At 45.6% G+C, this 23,250-nt stretch overlaps 1 protein-coding gene across 1 annotated transcript in view; it reads right to left on the bottom strand.

Moving 5' to 3' along the window:
* The window catches only part of DEPTOR (DEP domain containing MTOR interacting protein), a 77,870-nt gene extending 55,261 nt beyond the window's left edge, over positions 1-22,609 (bottom strand). Inside the window, exons 1-2 of the mRNA XM_049824834.1 lie at positions 22,565-22,609; positions 22,291-22,386 (exon numbers count right to left, since the gene is read on the bottom strand). Of these exons, the coding sequence (XP_049680791.1) occupies positions 22,291-22,376 (86 nt within the window). The 5' untranslated portion in view covers positions 22,377-22,386; positions 22,565-22,609. The remainder of the gene's footprint in view (positions 1-22,290; positions 22,387-22,564) is intronic.
* Positions 22,610-23,250: the final 641 nt, after the last annotated feature.

Genomic DNA, 23,250 nt, shown 5'->3' with positions numbered 1-23,250 from the left:
TGTCCACAGGAAGCTGTGAAGTGGCTAACCTCCCTGCCTGCCAAGCCATTTCACTTTCACTTCACTTTTAATCAAAATGTGTGCAAATATGAATAATACTTCCAACTGCCTGCGCATTTGAACCTTGAGAGCTTCTGTCTCACTGGAAAGCATAAACCCGTGTTTTACGAAGATGAAAACACAAAAGGCAGGCAAATTATTATTTCACCTGCCCCTAGTCATAAGGAAAGTGGAAGCCTGCCTGTCTCACTCCGGCTGCTTGCTTCCTGGGCTGAAGCTGTCAGAACTCAGGAACTCACGGTTCTCCTCCTCTACAAGGAAGTTAAATAGAATTGTGCTTCTCACTCATGTATGGATGAGCGGGGATGCACATATGGGACAAATGCATGCAAGTCAAGATCTCTGTGATACTACTGTGTGGATCCCCAAAAGAACCAATGTACTTTTCACTGAAGAACAAGCCCTCTTTGCTTATGTCCATCAACTAGGTTTTATTCACATTATTTTTCTGTTTCTCCATTGCAAGGATATTCTTAAGCTTACTAAATCGGTAAGTACTGTGGGGACTAATTTTCTTGGGGATGTTTTCCCAAATCTAAACTGAAGAATTCTACCATAAACCACCAAAATTTCAAAGTGCAGACCAGAAACCATAGGACAACTGCTGTTGTAGAAATCTCTTGACTGGATTAACAAAGCAGCCAAAAGCCCACCAACTCCTGCGGACTTATGCTGAAAATCACTCTCAATGAAGTGTTTTACGGATAGAAAACTGAGGAAGGAGCAGTGTAGGTCTCATGGGAGGCCAGTGAATATCAATGAAATTTGTGTTAGGGAACGCAGACCTGTTTGTTATCCCAGTAACATGGCCAGGAGAGACAAATGTTCCTTTGAAATGCTAAGCTGGCAAAATAGGGGTCAAACAGCCCAAGCCCTACTGCTACAGCTATTCCTGCTAGCACTGCCATTCAGGAACCTGGAGAGACAGACTGGGAACTGGGGAATAGGGTGCTGGACTACAGGTCTGTGTCACGGGCAGCAAGAAGAAGGGCTGCAGCAAGGACACAAGGGGCTGTCGGTGCCGGAAAGCTCTGCTGTGTGACAACCACTCTCTTGGATGCACATTGCATCCCTAGGGGGTAGGGGAGCCAAAAAAACCTACAGGCTGAGGTCCCTTATGCACCAAGGCTGACACCTCTTTTACACTTGCCCATAGGGAAAAGCTGAGTATCACCTTGCTATGCTCTTGCACTGTGTGCAGCAAGTTTTAGACCTGAGAAATGAGGACGTCTTCCCACCCACCCATCTCCCAGCGCATTTGGGGAAAAGCAAATCCATTAACACCCAGAAAGCACTGCAGTACTGAACAGGTTTGCACTGCAAACAGTAAAAAGGTGTCATTATCTGCCAGAGGTAACCCAAGAAATCCACAGGGCAACTGAAATCAGCCAAGTGCCTTATCTCAAGTGCAGTTGTGATATTTCTCCCACCCTGTTGATGAGTGACAAATCATTTTGCTGAGATGTTTTATGGCTTTGGGTAACCCCTGATCTCAAAATCACTCTAGCCACGGCTGCTCTCAGCCTGAGCACCGCAGACCTGCAGGAGATCTCCCAGATATTTTATGCTCCTCAGAGGGGCACCAACTGTTTGCACTCCTTTCGGCAGTCCTTGGCAACCCTGCTGAAAGCATTCTATGATCATAGAATCATAGAATGATTTGGGTTGGAAGGGACCTTTAAAGATCATATACTTCCAACTCCCCTGCCATGAGCAGGGACACCTTCCACTAGACCAGGTTGCTCAAAGCCCCATCCAACCTGGCCTTGAACACTGCCAGGGATGGGGCATCCACAACCTCTCCGAGCAACCTGTGCCAGTGCTTCACCACCCTCATAGTAAAGAACTGCTTCCTTACATCTAATCTTAATCTACCGTCTTCCAGTTTAAAGCCATTACCCCTGGTCCTATCACTACCTGCCCTTGTAAAAAGTCACTCTCTGGCTTTCCTGTAGGCCCCCTTTAGGTACTGGAAGGCTGCTGTAAGGTGTCCCTAGAGTGTCCTCCAGGCTGAACAACCCCAGCTCTCTCAGCCTGTCTTCATAGGAGAGATGCTCCAGACCTCTGATCATCTTCGTGGCCCTCCTCTGAACTCGCTCCAACAGGTCTGCATCCTTCTTATGTTGGGTTCCCCAGAGCTGGAGGCAGTACTCCAGCTGAGGTCTCAGAAGAGTGCAGTAGAGGGTAAGAATCACCATAATGTGTCATACTGCAGTAGTATCTCAATTGCTTTTAGCAACTGTTTTCCATTTCTGCACAAAACTCTTAAACAATTACTGTGCTGTGTAATCATGAGCGTCATTAAGCACAAATAGCCAGTACCTGACAGGTAATAAAATGAGTAATAAAATACTTAGTGCTATGTACTATTGTTAACAAACCCAATTTCATATTGAGGCTATGATTCAAAACTTTTACTCACTTCCAACAAATATGTAGGTTCATCTTAAAATGAGTATAGATGCAATACTCTTTCAATATACAGTATGTTGTATTAAAACCGTTACACTTTGTTTCTCTCTTCCCATTCTAAATGAATAGCTTCCTTTTTTTCATGTTTAGTATAACTGCATTACTGGGGTTTTATTTTATTTTCAAGGAAGCTGTGAAAGCAGTACGTGAAAAAATAATGACTAGAAAAGGCACTCTATTGAATTTATTTAAATAAAAAAATAAACTTACCATATTTGGCACTGGTTCATGATTTTTTTTTACCTCCTAAAGCTGGCAATACTGTAATATGCAAGATGTTACACTGACAGAAGACATGATTCAAGGGAGTTCTTTCCACTGTCTTCCAGAAGTCTATTGAAATCCAGTGGTTGACCACTAAACTATAAAATAAAACTGGAACTGATGCAAATTTTTAAACACTGAAAGTAATGATCCATTTCACTGGGTCACCTAGAGGTTATTAGATTGTTAGCGGATGATCTTCACAGAGCAAAAATAGAAATGGAGGAACAGGTATGAGTATGAAATGCAAGGCTGTGCACTAACAACAAAATGCTCTGCTGAAAACTGAGAACTTGGAGGCTAAAAGCAACAGAGAGTAAGAAAATGCTGAATATGCAGTAGCTAAACTTTCACTGATGTGGTGGGTTGACCCTGGCTGGATGCCAGGTGCCCACCAAATCTGTTCTATCACTCCCCCTCCTCAGCTGGACAGGGGAGAGAAAATATAACAAAAGGCTCGTGGGTCGAGATAAGGACAGGGAGAGATCACTCACCAATTACCGCCACGGGCAAAACAGACTCAGCTTGGGGAAAACTAACTCAATTTATTGCCAGTCAACCAGAGTAGGGTAATGAGAAATAAAACCAAATGTCAGAACACCTTCCCTCCACCCCTCCCTTCCTCCTGGGCACAACTTCACTCCCGAATTCTCTACCACCACCCCCCCAGCGGCACAGGGGGACAGGGAATGGGGTTTACGGTCATCACATGTTATTTCTGCCTCTTCATCCTCCGCAGGGGCAGGACTCATCACACTCTTCCCCCTGCTCCAGCGTGGGGTCCTTCCCATGGGAGGCAGTCCTCCATGAACTTCTCCAACATGGGTACTTCCCACAGGCTGCAGTTCTTCACGAACTGCTCCAGCGTGGGTCCTTTCCATGGGCTGCAGTCCTTCAGGAGCACACTGCTCCAGTGTGGGTCCCCCATGGGGTCACAAGTCCTGCCAGAAAACCCGCTCCAGCATGGGCTCCTCTCTCCACAGATCCGCAGGTCCTGCCAGGAACCTGCTCCAGCACGGGGTTCCCACGGGGTCACGGACTCCTTCAGGCACCCACCTGCTCTGGCGTGGGGTCCTCCCCGGGCTGCAGGTGGAGATCTGCTCCACCGTGGACCTCCCTGGGCTGCAGGGGGACAGCCTGCCTCACCAGGGTTTTCCCCACGGGCTGCAGGGGAATCTCTGCTCCAGTGCCTGGAGCATCTCCTCCACCTCCTTCTGCACTGACCTGGGGGTCTGCAGGGCTGTTTCTCTTACATGTTCTCACTCCTCTCTCTGGCTGCCATTTCTGTCTGTCCCGCAACTTTTTTTCCTTCTTAAAAATGTTATCACAGAGGCGTTACCACTATCGCTGACGGGCTTGGCCTTGGCCGTCGGTGGGTCCGTCTTAGAGCCGGCTGGTATGGGCTCTGTTGGATGCAGGGGAAGCTTCCAGCAGCTTCTTACAGAAGCCACCCCTGTAACCCCCCCTGCTATCAAAACCTTGCCACACAAAGCCAATACAACTGACTACAGGCTACCAACAGGCCAAGACCATACAAACATCAAAGGCAATCTTAGGTTGTACTAACTAACTGAGATGTTTCCAGAAACGATGGGAAATCCAGTTGTTCATGTCATTGTATATAATACCACAGGACATCATCTAAATATTTTGCATTGTTCATGCCATCCTCATTCAAAAACGATAAGCTCAAAGAGACGCAATGAAGCAGCGCTACACTGGTATGAGAAATGATGAGCCAGTCTCATGAACAGAGAGAAAATGTTACTGGCTTGGGGGTCTAGCCTTATCTAAACAAAAAGCGAGAGGAATGGAATTGTTGTCTATAATCTTTCAGGTGAGTTAAAAGCAGAGTGCAAGAAAAGCTATTTAAGTCATGCTGAATGATCCTAAGGTAAATATTAGACAAAGGTTGGGAGCAAAATTTTCTAATTGTTACTCAAGGTAAGAACTCACCTAACTTTTAGAGAACTGTAATAAATATACTGCAGGATCATGTGTTATAGTATTCTGCAGAAGACCTTAAGTCCTATGTTTAATAATTACATGACTTTTACACTAATTTCTATGAACAACCTTGGGAATACTACAGGGAGGAAGAATATCAGAGCCTGGCCTTTGAATGCACTATACCAGGACTCACAGACTTTCTAAAGTCCTGTTTCATGTCAGCTGCAAAGAAGAAAAGTTCAAGCACTGCCTATATTAAGACATTTGCTGTTTATATTAAGGCTTTCAGTAAAAGTGAGTATGCAGGTACACAGATATTCTTCATGTGCTTGCCAAGGCACAGGAGCTGTAAGTATGACGAGAGATGTCCGTAGGTGTGAGTATGCTTCCCTGCTTTTGCAACAGGGTATTACTTGGTTTTCATTTTCACTGTGCAAGCATACAATAGTCCTTACGTGGCTGATTGAGAAGGTAGGTATGTAACTGGCCTGCCATTATCATATAGTCAACACCAAACTAGTGGCATGTTTTCCTCCAATGTCTGAGGGAAATCCTATGACCTTTGTGATATACGACTGTCTCAAAAAATGGCTGGGGAACTGCTGTGAGGAAAGCCCATTAGCCGGCCAGCAGCAGGCATAGAGGCCAAGGGTCTGGTCTGCATCCTTGCTAAATCAAAGCATAGAAGCCAGGAGTTGCAATGGCTGAGGATCCCTCTCCCAGCACCATGGCCCAACTCTGCATTCATTTTACCTTTGGGTGAAGCCTCTACATGCCTGTACTCAGTTGGCTTTCCTGCCTCCACATGCAACACCCACTCATCCCGCTGGGACCCAAATAATGAGGTTTGAAGGAACCTCCAGCCCCTCATCTGAGATCTTGTGAAGCTACCACGAAGAACCTGACTATATAGTCACAGTCACCCTGGTCTTTTCAAGCCTGGAATTTGTTTAATTTTATATAGCGGCATATGATTTTTTAAAAAATGTATTTATTGAAATAATATAGAGTATGTATTTATTAAAGTAAATAAATCAAAATAGGATAGAAGCCTAAATAGACTCATGTTACAGCCTTTTTCAGTTCCCTTAAGTTGTCATGTTTGCTTAAAAAAAACATTGCTTTGAGTGTAACATATAAGCCAGTATGACCTTCACAGCCAGCTGGAGGCAACAAATCAGTATAATCCTAATTAACATTCTGCTTATTTATATATGTTTTTCTTAAAGAGAAACCTGTAACATCCAATAAGGTTTCACTGTGAGTGCCAAATGAAAAAGAAGAAATTAATCACCATCTACAGAGAAAAAATGAAAAATGTCTCAGAAAGCTATTGGTTGCCCCAAACTACACTGAATGAGTTCCAAACGCACCTATGCCAAATGGCAGCAAGGATTTTACTCAACAATTCTGCAACATAACACTACTGTATTCATTTTTTAAACATAGCAAGAATTGCTCTCTGACACAAATGTTTTAATGATAAAGATCTGTCCTATCTGCTTTAAATCTCTTTCTTTATCTGTCATACAAACATGCAACATGAAGAATTATGCTATATGAATTTACGGGAACTACTCAATGGCATGAAGTTACTCACTGCTTAAATTCTGGCAGGTTAAGGAAGAACTTTATCATTAAGGAAAATGTATTGATAAAAATCCTAGTTAAACACTAATTCTATTTAAAGGTTTTCACTTTTGCAAAAATCTAGCCTGGAGATGGTTTCTTTGGATGAGCTCAGCATTTTTCTGCATCTGATATATGATATGAACAGATACACAGCTGCTGCGTAACAACTCGTTACGAATAGTTCCTTCTGTCAGGATGCTATCAAGGATCTTGTCTTGTTTGATTAGGCCTTGTTAAATGTTCACAAGTAGATGAGCTTTGAAAAGATAAATATTACCGAAGCGTTCTTCCTCTGCTTTTAAGATTAAATGGAATTTTTCCTTTAAAATTCTAAATAAATCAATAAGGAGCCCAGAGAAGTTCTGCTACTCTGCTGAACAGCTTGCTCCCATTGCTGGGCCATGTGTTTGCCATTTCTCCTTCTAGGCAAAATTCCCTCTGCACACATGCAGAAAGCTCAGTGAACAGGTATTTATGTGCCCTGACAATAAATGCAAACCGTGACTTCTTACTACTTTAATAACTCAGAACGTGCACCCTGATCCTTATTCACCAAGTAACAGCATCAGCTTTACATATGCTATCAGCCTCAGTTGAATGCTGGTAGACGTAGATTACAACAATATGGTTATGTTTACAACATGCTCCAAAGTCTGGGTCAGGCCTGAACTTGAATCCAAAACACATGTTGCACAGACGGTTAGGGACAGGATTTAGATGGGCAACAGGACAAGAGGAGGTGAGAGGTTAGGGCCAGCACTGTGCCTTTACACAGACTCAGATACTCCCCTACCATCGGTGTAAATGACCCAACACTGTGCGTTAATCCTAAATTCAATTCATTTACTCAAGACGAGCCTTGACATCACGTGTCCTGAAGAAAGGCAGGATCTGTAGGAACATGGGTATGGTTGCTCCTCAGATGGTGTCAACAACCACGGTTGGGCAGATGGACCACAGGCACTTCTTCTTGTAGCTACCCAGACACGTGGAGGCATGCTAAAGAGTATGCCAAGGTTTACTCCATTACTCGCCCTGGCTATCAAGGCACAATACAAACAGTGCCAATTAGGTCTTAATTTGAATGTAACTACAATGAGCTTTCTGAATGCTGAACTCTGCAAGATTTCGCTCCATACGTAAGTAGGCTGTTCATATATGAACTGCTGAAACTGCAAAAGACTCGTGGCCACTGAAGGCATGAAATCACTGATCAAGTGGCCAATATTTTTCTGTGCCTTTTTCCACAGGTCTGTCATTTTCTGAGGTGGAATACTGATATTTTACATGAAAAGATGTGCTGCGTATAGTCTTCAGCCTGCAAGCAAAGTGTCACAGTTTCCAGTCCACTAGAACTTTTCTTTAGCCATTATATGTTTAAATAAAGTCTTCTTTCTGTGTTTACTGTGCTTCTCCTAAATAGTTTACGCAATCCTTTTTTTCTTCCTCCTGTGCCCCAGTAATGTACTTCCCAAGAGTACCGTTGTTACTGGCCTCATATAAACTCAGATGTTCCATATTCATCAGAAAAGAAATCAACACAGAATACAAACATATTTCATGTGAAATTACGTAGGATACACTGTTTCAGCTGGTGTTGATTTACAGATTTAACAAAAAAATGTCATATGAAGTTCTTAGTATATTAGTTTGGAGCAGCTCTGTAGCCAAAGTGAATGCAAGCAATTATCTTTCAACCACCACTGTTTGATTCATAACAGTAGGCCCAAAGTATAGCACTCAGAAAAACCACCACTTTACGGAAACCTAAAATGATTGGATTTTCCCTGTTATGAAATATTTTTAAAGGATCTAGGCCTTGCAGCATTGTGATAAAGCACAACAGCATACAGAGAAAGCAAAAAATCTCATTGCTTTGTGCGTGTTGAAAGAGGTATTATTTTCAAAAAGGCAGGATAATGGTTGGGCACATGCCTGATTTAATCACATCTTTGATTGCATCTGTGGAGGCAAGAGAATATATCTTATTACCTTACAAATGGATTATCAGATAAGACATGCCCCTCCAAGGGAAGAAAGCGTTAACAGTTGGAAAACCTACTTCCCTCAACATGAGACTGAAAATCCACCTTCTACAAGCAAAGCTGGAGCTGCAGGACTATGGAAAACCAGGAATTTATGCACACAAATAAACTCCCAAACTGGGCCCTTTGTGCACAGTGTCAGAGCATCTGAGAGTGCTTGATCTGTTTGCTGAACCGCCATGCAGGCAGTGAGAACGGAGGAGCAGGTGGTTTGCCCTGAGATTACTGTTCCTCTTGTCATGCCAGCACGACATAGCCAGCAGGATTTCTGGCACTAACGTGATCTATTGGCCTTCCAGCATGTATTGCTCTGTACACTGCCCCCAGTCTTTTCTCTATTCTCATCCTTCAAGGACTGATATAAAACCAGTATGTGTGTCCTACATATGCGGTTGGTTTCTGTCCCCCAAGTGCCTAAGAAATGGATCTACAGATAACCTCACAGACACCCTGAAAATCTCTCTTGGTGGCAGGAAGAATGGTGATGTTGACATCTCATGAATCTCACATGATCTGTAGTAAAATCCTGGCCTGACTGAAGACAGTGCAGTCGAAGGAATCAGGTTCTCACCTTCACATCTGCATAAAAAAATCAGTTGAAACAGAGAGATTTCAAAAGTTCTTGGGCGTTCATTTGGAAGTGGATACACTTCTCATCCTTAAATTTGCTTGAAAGGCTGGACAATGTGAAAGGAGTGGTACTCTCCACCACTGCATTCGTTGTACAAACTAACCCAGCTGATTTTGCACTGAAATAGGGTAGGAAGAATTCTCACAAGCCCTCCCACCAGTGCAACTGAGTGAATAATAACCTCTGGTTACCAACCAGTAGCAAAATGCTGATAATATCAGCCACTACAGCTTAAAGAAGACATCACACTATGCCTTCATGAAATATAGAGTAATTCATGTTGGAAGGGTCCTCTGGAGGTCATCTGGTCCAACGTATACTGAAAGCATGTCCAGTTAGTACTAAGCTGCTCAGGGTCACGTCCAGGCAAGATTTTAGTATTTCCAAGCTTCTCTGGGCCCCTATTCCAATTTTTTACTTACCCTTATGGTGAATAATTCTTTCCAAATTTTGCCTACTGCCTCTTGTCCTATCCCTGTGCACCTTGGAGAAGACTCTCTCCCCGTTTCCCTACACCTTCTCGTTTAAGTAGTTGCAGCCAGCACTAAGATCCCCCTAAGCCTTCTCTTCTCTAGGCTGAGCAGACCCAGCCGTCAGCATCTCCTCGTACATCATGTATGTGCTCCAGCCCTCCCCCATCCCAAGAGCCAGCCCTCCTTGGGGCTTGCTCCAGTGCGTCAACGCATTTCTTGTACGAAGACACCTTTTTGCTGTCTATTTTAGATAATTGCATAATTTTGCATAAATTAAGGTTGAGATAATAAGCTTTTAATAAACTTTGTTTTATTTCTTTTTGTTCAGTGTGCTTTTAAGAACCTACTTTCATTGCCTTGTCTAATTAGACAAGCAGTAGTATGATACCAATGGCTCCTATTATGGAGCCATTTTTCTTGTCACAGAGACCTACTTATTAATTTAACCTTATCTATTTCTACCATTTCCCAAAAGACTTGAAAGGTCTGAGTTTGTCCAAATGCTGTTAGTTTTGAAAATACTTTAATTGTCCACAAGTCTTTAAGCTTCTAGGCCCAAATAATTCTCAAAATGGCATTTGTACAATCTCTTTTGGGATTCGTACATGGTAATACTACTTCTAGCTTCTTCGCACTACAATTTCCCCTGTTTGCACTGACCAAGCAGCAAAATAGCAGTTTAAGGTAGGAGTTACTCTTTCTACATCTTACTAAAAATAGCTAGAGGAAAGTATAAGTTAATTACATCCTGAGCATCAGGAAACAATTAACAGCTCTCTATTCTATCACCCTGATTTCTAAGCTATACAATTATATGCTACTGCAGAAAAGGATCTGTGATTACCAAGAGAAGGATCTTTTCTGCAAAAAATGAAAGGCAATTGTTCCACCGCTGACAATCAGCACTAAAATAATGCTTAGCTAATATCTTTTCAGAAGTCATTTCCATTATTTGCAATCCTAACTTTGAGTGACGTGCTGGCCCTATGTTGTCAGCTTCTCCTCCTAAAGAGGATAAGCATAAGTGCTGGACTCTGATTCTTCAGACAAGCACTCACAACTTCAGCTTCCTGTGAATATTCTGCAATACTCACTGGAATTAAATTAAAACTCATCGCTTTTATGAACCATATTGTAATTATGCCTTGTGTTTGGTTTGCGTCTTAAATCGGAGCTGAGAATGGCTTGCGAAAACACAAAGGAATACACAGGCTTGCCTTAAGCAGCCTCAGCGTTTTTAAGACATGAGTAACATGAAGAGCAACAGATACCACATATGAACACTTCTTTTTAACTCCTGCTGATAAACTCATTTGGCCCAACATGCAGGAAAGCGGTGCATACACAGAGTCAGCGGATTGCACAACAGTTCAGCTGACACTAATAGAAACGTTACAGCAATATACCTGTTTTGGCAACGGCCCTTTGTGTGAGAAGCAATGAAACAAACCCACATAAACCTCCACAACTCCAAGTCAAAGGCCACTGTGCTAGATGGTAGCTGTGCTACTGGGGGTGGGAGAATCTTCCCAAACCAGGATCCATAAAGGATAAACATGATACTGCTGCTTATCAGCAGAAGAACTTTGGTCTCTGCGGATTCCTTGTGCAATGCACCTCCAGGAGAGGTATACTTCTCTCCCAGAAAGTTCAAGTTCTGTTCCAAGTTCTCTTACCCTATCACCTTACAACTCAAGGTTTCTTCTATGCGCTGTCCTTGACAAACATTGTTTTGTCTGGCTCTTATTTATCTGGAATGCTCTTGGAAAGATAGTTTCCACAGCTCTTGATCTCAATAAGGTTGCCTATCTCCCTCATTCCTTCCACTGCCTCCACCTCTTCTGTCACATCAAACACAGTATTACCATGCTTATCTTCACTTTCAAGCTCCCACCTTTGCTATCACCGTCTCTCAGGTGGTGTTGGCTTTTGCTCTGACTGGCCATTTAGTTCCCGTTTTGCCATTTGGTTTTAAATCTTCAAGCGAGCATCTTTGTGCTTGCTGCCTTAATGCACAGGAGGCACCCTCACCCAAACAGCCACAGAGCTGTCTGGATGTAGTCCCCCAAATCCCATCCAGCATTGCTACGATCTCCACCAAAAAACTTGACATCTAAATAGCGGGTTGGGCAGGGGAAGAATGGATGAAAGGGGTGAGAAGGGGCTCCTGGCCTGGCACAGTTGTGCTTTAACATCAGGGTTTGCCTCCATGAGAAGCCAATCTCACTGTAGGGTCCCCCAGTAGAAGGGGGGTCTGCGGGGCTCCTCACCCCCGACCCCAGGCCAGCTGACCTTACCCTTTGCACCGTCACTGGTGCTAGTTTGACATGACGGTAACCTGGCTGAGCTCCCCAGACCGCTCACCATGGGGTCAGACATGCACCAACGCAGCAGCACCAGGTCAAGCAGCAGGAGCCCCGATCCAGAGGAGCCGGGCTGCCCTGCTCTGCAGCCACAGCTACACACATTGGCTCAACGCCGCTGTAAAACCCACAGCGTGACTTACAGTCCACCGGTTCTCCACAGAAACCAGAAAACTCTCATTTGTCTGCAAATCCCTGTGACACAGCTGTGGTAGCCCATGTAATCACTCACACAATTGCAAGGAAATGGAGAATTATGGCCTTGTTGCGTGAAAATCAGCTTCTGTATTTACTCTGAATTAGCAAGCCCAATCAGGCATATTTTTTAATTATTCGTAAATGCACCTTTGAGATCTGAATGTATTTACTTGATCGAGGCACTGCTAAGAAGCAAACTATGAAGACTGTAAAATTATAGGGCTGATAACTAAGGTAGGGGGCTACATTCTGAAGTAGTGCTGTCGCATTGGCAGCACTGTGATGTGCTGGCCATATAAATTACATAGTACAAATTTCAAAACATATGAAATGTCAGTATTTGTCTCTATTCATGCACAATACCCTACCCTGACAAGAGTGCAGAAGTAAAGGTAAAAATCTTGAAAGAGAAATAATCTAGGAAAAATGCAAAGATAGTTTCTCTTTCTATCTGGTAACAACATGTGCATTGGGCAAAATCAACATGATTTTTATAATCTGTCTTCTACTGGAGTCTGAATTTTTTAAATGGGAATCCAGCAAATGTTTGACCCACATTGAGTTTAGGCAAATTAAGCACTGAGGGGGTGGCCAAGCAAACCCAGCAGTGGCTGCTGCCACCATTCCCTCCCTCTCTGTCCTTGACTATGTGTTTCTGCCGGCTCCCTCACTCCAGTGCTGGCACTGATCTGACCTCATGCTGAGCCTGTTTAGAAAGTTAAATTTTTCTTATTTGGCTTCAGCTGCTTTAGTTGCCTGAACTTCTGATCCCAAACAAATGCCAGTGCACAGTGCGACAGAAGTGATAAGAGCAGGGCAGTAGCAGACTGCAGTTAGACCTGCCATATCAGAAAACCGCAGCCTTAAACTGTAGTTCAGTGACGTGGACGTTCTCCACGCCCCCCGCACTTCTTCAGAGAAACCTTTTATGTGGTCATGTGGTAAATCGGTTTGTAAAACTGACCCAACTGAAATATCAGACATCCAAAAGCCCTGCTGATCACTTCCCCAGTGCAGGTGTGCTGGTTTTGCCCGGGATAGAGTTAATTTTCTTCACAGTAGCTGGTATGGGGCTATGATTTTGGATTTGTGCTGGAAACAGTGTTGATAATACAGAGATGTTTTCATCGTTGTTAAGCAGCGCTTACCCAGAGCCAAGGCCTTTTCTGCTCCTCACCCCACCCCAGCGAGCAGGCTGGGGGTGCACAAGAATTGGGAGGTGACACAGCTGGGACAGCTGACCCCAACTGACCACAGGGATATTCCAGACCATAGGACGTCATGCTCAGCAACAAACGCTGGGGAAAGAAGGGGGGAACGTGATGGCATTTGTATTCCCAAGTCACCGTTACGCGTGATGGAGCCCTGCTCTCCTGGAGATGGCTGAACACCTGCTGGCCGATGGGAAGTGGTGAATGAATTCCTTGGTTTGCTTCGCTTGTGCAAGCAGCTTTTGCTTTACCTATAAAACTGTCTTTATCTCAACCCATGAGTTTTCTCACTCTTACCCTTCCGATTCTTTCCCCCATCCCACCAGGGAGGAGTAAATGAGCGGCTGTGTGGTGCTTAGTTGCCAGCTGGGGTTAAACCACGACAGCAGGTTACCGTATGGTGATGGTCCAGAGATGCTTAAGCCAGTCCGAAGCAGCGGAAGCACAGAGGAGGGAACCAGGAGGCAGAAAAACCTATGTTGGTGTGGGTACAAGAAAGAGAGGACCACTGCTTTCAGTGGCAGTACTAGCTCAAAGTTTTAGCTGTCCAAACTATTAGCCCCTCTCCGCCTCTCTAGCTCCAGGCATACCCGGATCCCTGTGTAGCCGTACCATGACAAAAAGAGCCCTGCTGAGGAACAGAGAAATAGATGTAACAGAAGCAGACCTGCCTGAGGAGGCTCCTTTGACTTCACAGGTTTCTCTAGAGCCTGAGTGAGCTTGTGACACAGTCTGTGGGTTATCTTTTCCCTTTCTCCATGCTTCCATGCAACTCAATGCTTCAGAGCTTTAAAAAAATAACAGAGCAAGATTGCACGTTATTTTACTTCCACTCCTGCTATAGCACCCTCCTGGCAGCGTAGGTTAAAATATTTTATTTTTCTTTAACTCTGCAATCAGTTTTATTCTTTCTGCTGCAAGGAACAAAAGTATATTCACAATACAGTCATTTCTCCTTAAGGGGCCACAGGAAAAATGTGGGATTCAAGGGAAAGGTCAAATGTCCAAACAGTTAAAAAAAAAATTAAAAAGGCATTCCTGTTAATATTTATGAAACTGATTAAAAATCCCTTCTCAGCTTTCCTTCTGCTAGCTAGTGAAGGCAAACTGCCTTTGTAAATCTGTCTCTCCATTCTATTATAATACCAATAGTCTTAGTTGAAGCAGTGTAATTAAAGACCCTTGTAAGCCTGTGTTCAGATAGGTTTAAACTGTATTTCATTCCAGTGGTTAATACATTAAAATTGTTTACAATATGTGGTTCATACGTCCTGCTCCTGATTAAGAAAAGAAAACCAGGAACAACCCATGACTAACATGCGAAGTGCACCCTTCACTCAACAAATGGCAGTGGTTCTGCCGAGACCTGAAGCTTTGCAGTTTCTGTCTTTATTAATCTTTAGAGCCTCAATGCAGTTTTTATTCAGGGACCAGGTACACAAACCAAACCTGCTTAGCTCTTGCTTCTTACCCAGCCTTTCACCCCTTTACCAATTCTTCATCAGCTAGTTTAATCTCTTTCCACAAAAGTTTATTTTGAGGAGATGACTGTATTCCACCCTGGCCTTCAACACAGGAAAAAAAGTATCTTTCATTTAGCAAAAGGACTCACACGAGCCTGCTCTGAAAGGAAGAAAGAGGCAAAAGCGTTAACCACAATACAAGTGTTACGAAAATAAAAAACAGACTAAGTGGCAAGAAAGATAGAAAGGCCCAGAGTCTCAGGAGGGAATGTCTGTTTCTGAGAGCAGATCCTAAGCCAAGAGCTACCACCCAAGCCAGCACTCAGTGCCTGGGCACTTAGTGATGGGGATGACGAAGTCTGTGTCAGGAACTTAGCTGGACTGCGGAGAAGCTCACGTTTGCTGCTGTGACAATATCCTTCACTTTCTTAAGTTTTACATCACAGAAAGTACTGAAATTCTTTAAGTTTTACATTTCAAAAAGTACTGGAGTCTACAGATATAAGATATACCTCAGTTAAAATGAAATGCCCTGATTCCTTCCTAGTCTTTGTCCATCTATCCAATAGTGAAAGCTGGTTGGCCTCCCTCCTGGCTTCAGTCTGGTCTCTCACTCTACAGATGTGACCGTGGAGGGAGAAAAGAGCGGATCCTTTCCTGAACATGGTACCCAGAGCTCCCCACCCATCCCGCCACACACAGCACCACCTTTCCATCTCCACATTTGGGAGGTATTTTTCTCTGCGCTTTTGGGATGCCATGCTTGGGCTCGGTGTCTGACCTCCCAAACCAGAAATCCCAATCCTGACAGAGTCCCATTTTGGTTCCCCAAGTTTGGCAGCTCCACACAAACCTTCCCTCACCAGCCAGAGCCCGCTACCGCTGCAAGAAACTGCTACGAATTGCAGCCAAGATTTGTGTTGCAAGGACTTTATTTCTCTTCAGAGCATACAGTGCTTACCCTTGCCAGGACCTGATAAATAGCTCAAATTCCTAAGCACTATCGCTACACAAATAGTAAATAATAATGACAAGTGATAGTACTTCTCTGTCATGGTGCCAGCCTATGGCCACTGCCCCCACAGGAGCAGGGATCATGTAGTAAATGCAAAGCTAGATTGCTTTTGGCACATTAATTCTGCCTTCCCTGCACGAGCATCAACATCAAAACAGTTTCCTTCACCTGTTCACGGGCAGCTCCTCCAACATAAAATAAATAAAAATATTCTTGCACACGCTACACGCATCCAGAATCCTTTGCTTGCCTGCTGATCTCTGCTAACCTGAGACAAAAGTTAATGATTGACTCCATGTGGAATGGAATACATAAAATATACAGCACAAACCACCCGTACAACATCCGCCTTCTTGTGTACATAGCAAAAGAGCGATCACTATTTGCACATGCATTGTTAACTACTTGATCTCTGAGTTGTGTTTGAGGAAAGCTGCTGATGGGAACAAGTGAATTATTAAAAGGCATAGCTTAAAGGAAAGAACTGAGCAAACAAAAGCCTTACGTCTTGATTTCTACAAATGCTGAATAGCCACAAATTTTACTGAAGGACATGAGAAACTGAGATTCCTGGCCCAGAAATCATATACATATACATACACATATACATATATGCATATATATGCATGCTTATGTATACCTATGGGACTTGATGCCATTAAAATTAGTACAAATGGGCAAGATTGAAACACATGAGAAAGTGCACCAGGTATCAAAGAGTCTAGAAAAAATGAACATATAAATTTGAGAAGCACATGCTTTTTATAAAATTAAAATAATTTATATTAATTAAAATATATAATTGAAAGTGTTGTGATAGGGTAGAGTTAGTGGGAAACTTCTTGACTTCACAGCACTTCATTTTGCAGCTCTACCAACCTTCACTTTGAAACCTTTTCTTTCAGTGTATTACTCTGGTGGAACCTCACAGAGAAGATATTGCCAATTTTTTCGTTGCTTGATTTTGGAAAACAAATTAATGTAAGTGAAGTTATTTGGACAGAGAGTTCTTGAGCACCCTGTTCCACAGAGATCTGATGATACAATCTCCTGTGTCCTATCTGCCCTGAAGAAGTCAGCAAACAAGAGCCTTCTCAAGTGAGATAACTGAAAACTATTTTTTTCAGGGTTAGCTTTGAGCCCGATCAGTAGCTCTTGGCTAAGGGAAATGCAACCACTGGTGGAGAACTAAGGAGGTTGCAAGAACAAGGTGCAGGGGGTAGAAAAACACATCATCCCTTTAGGTGGAAGTACAATATTAGATTGGTTTAGGCAGATTACAAAATCTCATCTTAATGAATTCTGTCTCTAAAAATGGCATATAGGTTTGTTTGATATCTGAAGATCAGTGAGGACCTGACTTGAGAGGAAGTGACCTCTAGACAATTTTGTATCATAAATCCTTACATTCCTTTGAGCGTATAAGCTTACACAGTTGTAGTAGTGCATCACTAGAGTGTTAATATACTTTCGAACACAGTGATAGCATTTAATAAATTATGGAATTATATGGTTAATATTTTTCTATATTGTAGCAATACATTAGCAGTAAGGGTCTCTTGATTATATTTCTCTAGAAACTGTTACTGTTAGGTGCCCTGGGTTCTTTGCACCTTAAGAGTGCCAATGAACTTTTGAACCTTACCACTGTGAAAAAGGTTGACTATTTATTGCTCAAAATAAGAAAAACATTTATGGACCTGTAGGTGCTATCACCCTTCAGAAGTTAATGACTCTGAAAGTTATGCACTCCAATATGTTAAGAAGTTTTCTTAAAGTGATAATCTTCCTGAAGTGAGACCTTTGGAAGACCAGTGAATACTGGTTTTGACATGTCTTGCAGCTTCAAAATGTCTAGCTGGTTACCATGTAAAACCTCTTTTGTAAGATGAAACTCATATAAAAACTCTGATAAAAAAGCAAACAAATTTCTGTTGAACCATATCTTGCATTGTCTCTTCTGAAAGAAAGAAAAATCTCTAAGAAACATGCTTCATATTTCCCTAAGCAGAAAGAAAGAAGATGCTGAATTATAAGAACTATTCTATCAAAACCACTGGCTCATCTAACAAGTTTCCTAATTATTTATCCAACTATTTAACATAAGTGTGAATCAGCAAAGGTGTTGCTTCTTGTAAAGGCTGGTGATAAAGGGGTATCCAAAAGTCTGCAGAGACATTAAATGTCATTCAAGTTACACCTACTACAGAGAACTGCACCATATATACCATTGCAATTTCTGATTTTAAAAAAAAAAAAAAAAAAAAAAAAAAAAGAGGTGCTCTTTTAATATTGCTGTTTGGACAACTGAAGCCTGAAGACACCCTGAATGACTAGGCATATTTTCTGCAAGAAATGAGGCACTCTTGGAAGATGTACCAGATTTTGGTGACAATCTGGCATCAAGAACCAGTTAGCAGACAAGGAAGATTTCAGACGCCCCTGACTTGTAAGACAGGCAGCCAGCATGCATGTATATCAAAACATGCCCATTGAAACTGCTTTTGGTTGCCAGAGGCAAGATTCAGCTCTAACTAAGTTAATGCTCAAACTCAGGCAGATATACTTTAATCCTTCACCCAAACAGTGCTGAAACGGGCATAACCTGTTCCCTTCGACCAGGAGGGAAATGAGCCTGGAATCGCACTGCTTCCGATAAAATTCTTGTTGACTTCGGTAGTGCTGTTATACGTTCTCATTATTATGCTTCCAACAATGACTATCCAAGGCACTAAGGCTGTGACACCCTCCTTCAGGCACAGCCAGCGACACCAAGGAAGCTCAGGGCCATTTGCTTCCCCAGGGCTGCCCCCAGGCAAGTGTTTGCAGGCAGGGACGTAGCCGGGGGGAGGCTTCGAAGGGCTCTCCCAGTGCCAAGGAAGCTGAAGGCCCCGTGAGCCTCTCGAGCAGAGCTCGCAGGTTCTTCAGGAGACGGGTCCATACCCCTCACTTGTAATTTACGGAGCCTTTTAAGGGCAGCTCTGTTGCAGGCATCCTCCAAAGAGCGAGCTCACCACTGAACAGCTATAGGGTCTCTGAAACTGCAGCAGAACAGAGGGAAGAGCTGGGGGTTTGGGTGTTCGGAGCTGTCAGGCAGTTTGTCCTTGCAGGGCTGTCGGTGCCTGGAAAGCCCACAGCTGGATCGTGCCCATCGCAGCTCTCGCCTTGCTCCTCCTAGTCTTCTGCATGGCAGAGAGAAGCTGCCAAAGGATCTGTCCTGAAGTGCCACGCTGCTGAGATCTTCTGCTTTGTTTCATGGCTGTCAGCTTGATAATTAAAAGGCCTATCAAGAGCCAAACTTCAGAAGTCCTCACTTTAAAAGTTATGTTCCCATTAACCAAAAGTAAGAGCTAGTTAGGTATTCACTCAGCCAGCTACTGGGGTTAGAGGCAGAGGACGCTACTGAATGTAAAAATCTACCACGTTAGCTAAAATACAGTTCAAGGTCCTGTTTCTTTTTCCATAAATCACGCCAACCATGGACCAGGATTTACATCACTGCTTCAACTCCCACAAACTGCTCATGACTGAAGGTGGTGGGTGCAAGCCCAGAGCCAGCATTTGCCAGCTGACGTAGCACACACCGGGGCAGAGGCTCCTGACCTCGCAAAGGAGAAACACAGATCACAAGCAACTGAAGGACAGTAACAAGAAGGAGAAAACTCTTTGGCCTCCTCCTCTCCCTCCCCTAGCCAGCCTGCACTTGCCTGGGGAGGGGAAGGGGACACAGGGCTTCCATCCCCGCTGCCAGCACTGCCAGCGTGCAAAGCCAGGCCTGCCCAGGTGCTGCTCAGATGAATTCAGCCCTTACTGCATGAAGAAGTCCCTGCCAGAGAGGGACAGATGTGCAACAAACAGGCCACAGGAATGGGGGCTATGAGGCAATGTGTGAGGCTGGGGTAAGACTGGCAGTAGGAACTTTGTAAGGAATTTAAATCAAGCACCTCTCATAAGTATTTGAGTTTGGGCACATGCACTGTTTGGTCTAGTACAGGAGTGCTTTAAATACCTACATTCGGTTGGCTTTGTGTAAGCAACACCATGCTCACAGTTTCGTTTTACACTTTTACTCCTAAGCGTTCATCTTGCAGTATGCAACACTTGCTCATATGCACTTTCACCCAAATACACACATAATCACCTGTCTGGCGGCATCACTCCCGCTGGGGGCTTATCTGGCATTTGTAAGCATCACTAAGAATAGAGTACAGTATGTTTCCTTGAGTGCGTGTGCTGGTTTTCTATCGTCTGTTTGCCTGCCCCAAAGGCCGCCGAGATAGCCTGTCTTTGATCCTGAAAATCCTCCACAATTTCATTTAGCCTTAACAATTAGACACCTTTCTTGGACAGGAAAAGAGAAGCTTTAAATGCAGGGTTGGCTAAAACTTGTCTACCGGCCAGTTTTCTGTTGCATATTTGGTGGCTTTTATGGTCTGGAAAACTGAAGACAACTAACACTTTGCATAGAGTATCCTGACAGAGAAACAGAACAAAGCTAACAAAAAACTGGGGGAAGAGAGACAATTTTGGGTGCAGTTTCACAAGACGGTTCCAGCTGACCCAACAGCTCACTGCTGCCAAAATGGGAGATCTTGCTTCTTCTCCGCTACCTCCTCTTCCTGCTCCTGGCTCCACATTCCCACCACCTATCTTCTGTGGGTTCCGGCAGATCACTGCATTGGATCTGCTCCCAGGAAGGTGCAAGAAGTATGCAAGCGGCACGAGGGAGGAGGTGGGACTACGCAGTCGGGAGTGGGGAGTAGGAAAAGGGAGAGAGTGGATCTCCCCATTCAGCAGTAGCTAGACATTATGCAGGCTGCGCTGTTCACGAAACCACAGTCCAAGGAGATCTAGGCCACTTCCTACAGATTCACAAAGGACTGTCCATAGGTAACTTCACAGGACGGGGAATAATTATTTTGTATCTGTAGATAGTCCTGCCCCAAAGCAGCCCCATACTTCATTACTTTAATAAATCAGATGACAAATATCATGCTTGATTGTGAGCCTAATGAGCTGATTCCAGGAGCCAGATTTGTTGAAATTTCCTCAGTCTTCTCCTTCCCGAAAGATTGTAAAGCTTTTGCTTTTACATTTAACTATGAGGGGTATAAAAATATTAATGTGATCTTAATAGAAATGTTGTATTAGCCTTCGATCTTCCAACTTCTAGTGAGACAAATTAAGAACAGCAGGATTCTTATCAGGCACTTGGATGAACAACTCTGCACTAAGTCCACCATGCAGAGCCTGTGTGCCGGTGCACCCTGTCACCCGAGGTTTCACTTCAGGCTGCTTTGAAGAGGAATCTCAAGCTTAGAGCACACACTGGTGTGTGCTGGAGCCAGACCACTAAAACAACTTTTACCCCCCAAACACAGGTATCACTGGTGTGCATCACAAGGTGACAATGGTCCTCACCACGTGGATCCGACCAGTCACAATGTCAGCGTCTGTCCTAGCAGCAACGATGGCACCTCCTAAATCAAGCAACATTTCTATCATTTTGCAGTGTTTGTCCGGCATTTGAGCAAAAAGTTCAAAGAAAATTCAAGCAAAAACTACTGGGAAAATATTTCTACAGTCTCTTTCTAGCTACACATATAACACATGATAAAAATAGGATTTTTCTTCCTGAATCACAAGATGTTCCATCTACAGGCTGAAAGTCTTAAAATTTCTTTTTCTCCTCTGGAGTGTACGGGTACAGATGGCACACTAAATACATCGCAGAAATTAAAAATTAACTGAGTCAGGCATTTTTGTTAACGGTTTCTGTGCTGCGCACAACTCCAGTCGCACAGCACTGTTAATTACTGCTGGCACTGACAGTAGGGATCCCCTTCCATCTGCTGGGACCAGCTGATGCAAAATCAAAACAAGCCCTTGGAATAAGGAGCACCTCTGCAGGGTCACTGCCCGGCACCGCTGCGGGAGCCGGAGAGCACACGGCGTTTGTGCAGGAGCGGTTCCCTGCGCTCTGCTTATTTCTCGCTGGAGTGCTGAAACACTTTACGGCTTATGGTTTCTTTGGTTTTTTTTGGGGGGGGGGGTTGTGGGGGGTTGTTCCTCTTTAAAGATGCAACTCTCCCTCTGCATCGCTAGATCCCTTTAGCGGTGCTGCAGCCTTTCCCCCAGACGCCTCCTATCCCACGCAGGGGAGCAAAGGTGCCCGGGGCAGAAGACCCCCGAGGCGGTGACTTACCTCCCCGGGCTGGCAGCGTCGGCTGCCACCTCCCCTCCTCCTCCAAATCCTCCTCCTCCTCCTCCTCCTCCTCCTCCTCCTCGCTGCGGAAAGCGGGGCCGGAGCCCGGGGACGCGCTGGAAGCAGGGCAGGTGCTCCGGTGCAAGGGAAGCCCGAGAGGACGGACCCTCGCCCTCCGCCCCGCAGATCCCCCTCCCGCCTTTCGGGGGGACCCGCTGCCGATTCCCGCGTCCGTGTCCCCGGCAAAGCGGAGCCGGTGGTTGCGGGGGGGGGGGGGGAGGGGGGGGGGGGGGAGAGGCACCGCTTACCGGAGCTGCTCGCCGGTGAGCAGGACCTCGGCCATGTGCTCCAGCTCCGCCGCTTTCTGCTGCATGCTGCTCATGCCCTCCTCCATCGCCGCCGGCCTGCGGGCACAGCGCCGCCGGGTGAGGGGGGACCGGGGACCCGCCGCCGCCCCCGGCCGCGCTCCCCCCCCCCCGCTGGCAGCTCGGCGGGGCGCCTCCCGCCCGGCCCCGGCGGCCGCAGAGCCCGTCGCCGGGGGTGGGAGGGCAGCGGCAGCCTCCCCCCGCCGCTTCGGCTCACCTGAACGGGGCAGGTCACTTTTCCCCTCGGCAGGCTCGGATCCCCCCCCACCCCCCACCCCCCCTGCCCGCTTCCCGTGTTATTGTGTCACAGGCAGGCGGAGAAACACATGGCTGCAGCCGCCGCAGCCGCAGCCAGCCTCGCCGAGGCAGCAGCGTCCCCCCCCGGCTGTCACACGGCAGGGTCGGCGCTGCCGGCCCCCGCGGGAAGGGGCCGGCTCCCCGCCGGCGGCTGCGAGACCAGCGGCGGCCGCCTCGGCCCCGCCGCGGCGAGGGCAGCTCCGCCGCTCCCCTCCCCGCCTGCCCCGGGCGGCGGCGGCGGCCGCGCACGGAGGAGGGCAGCCCTCCCTCCCCTCCCGTGACTCCCTTCCCGCGGGTGCAAAGACCCCGCGGCCTCTCTCCCCGCGGAAGGGGGACGGGACGGGACGGGACGGGACGGGACACCGGCGGTCGGGAGGGGGCTGGTGGGCGCTGGGCCGCCGGCTCCGCTGGGATGCTGCTGCAGCCCGCTCCGGTAGTGCGAGCTGCGCCTTGGCAGTTCTCCTTAGAGATACTGGGGGGGGGGGGGGTAGGGGGGGGGGGGGGGGGCAAGCCGGTCAAAGAGAGAGCTATTGGTCCCGATTATCAGCCTCAAAAACTGCTGCTGCCCTCCTGCTGCCCGGATTTCTGTTCATCTGCTACCCAGGG

This window comes from Accipiter gentilis, chromosome 2 (assembly GCF_929443795.1).
Source record: "Accipiter gentilis chromosome 2, bAccGen1.1, whole genome shotgun sequence".
NCBI lineage: Eukaryota > Metazoa > Chordata > Aves > Accipitriformes > Accipitridae > Astur > Astur gentilis.
Note: the sequence above shows the minus strand (reverse complement) of the source record. Positions and strands in the feature narration are given on the sequence as shown.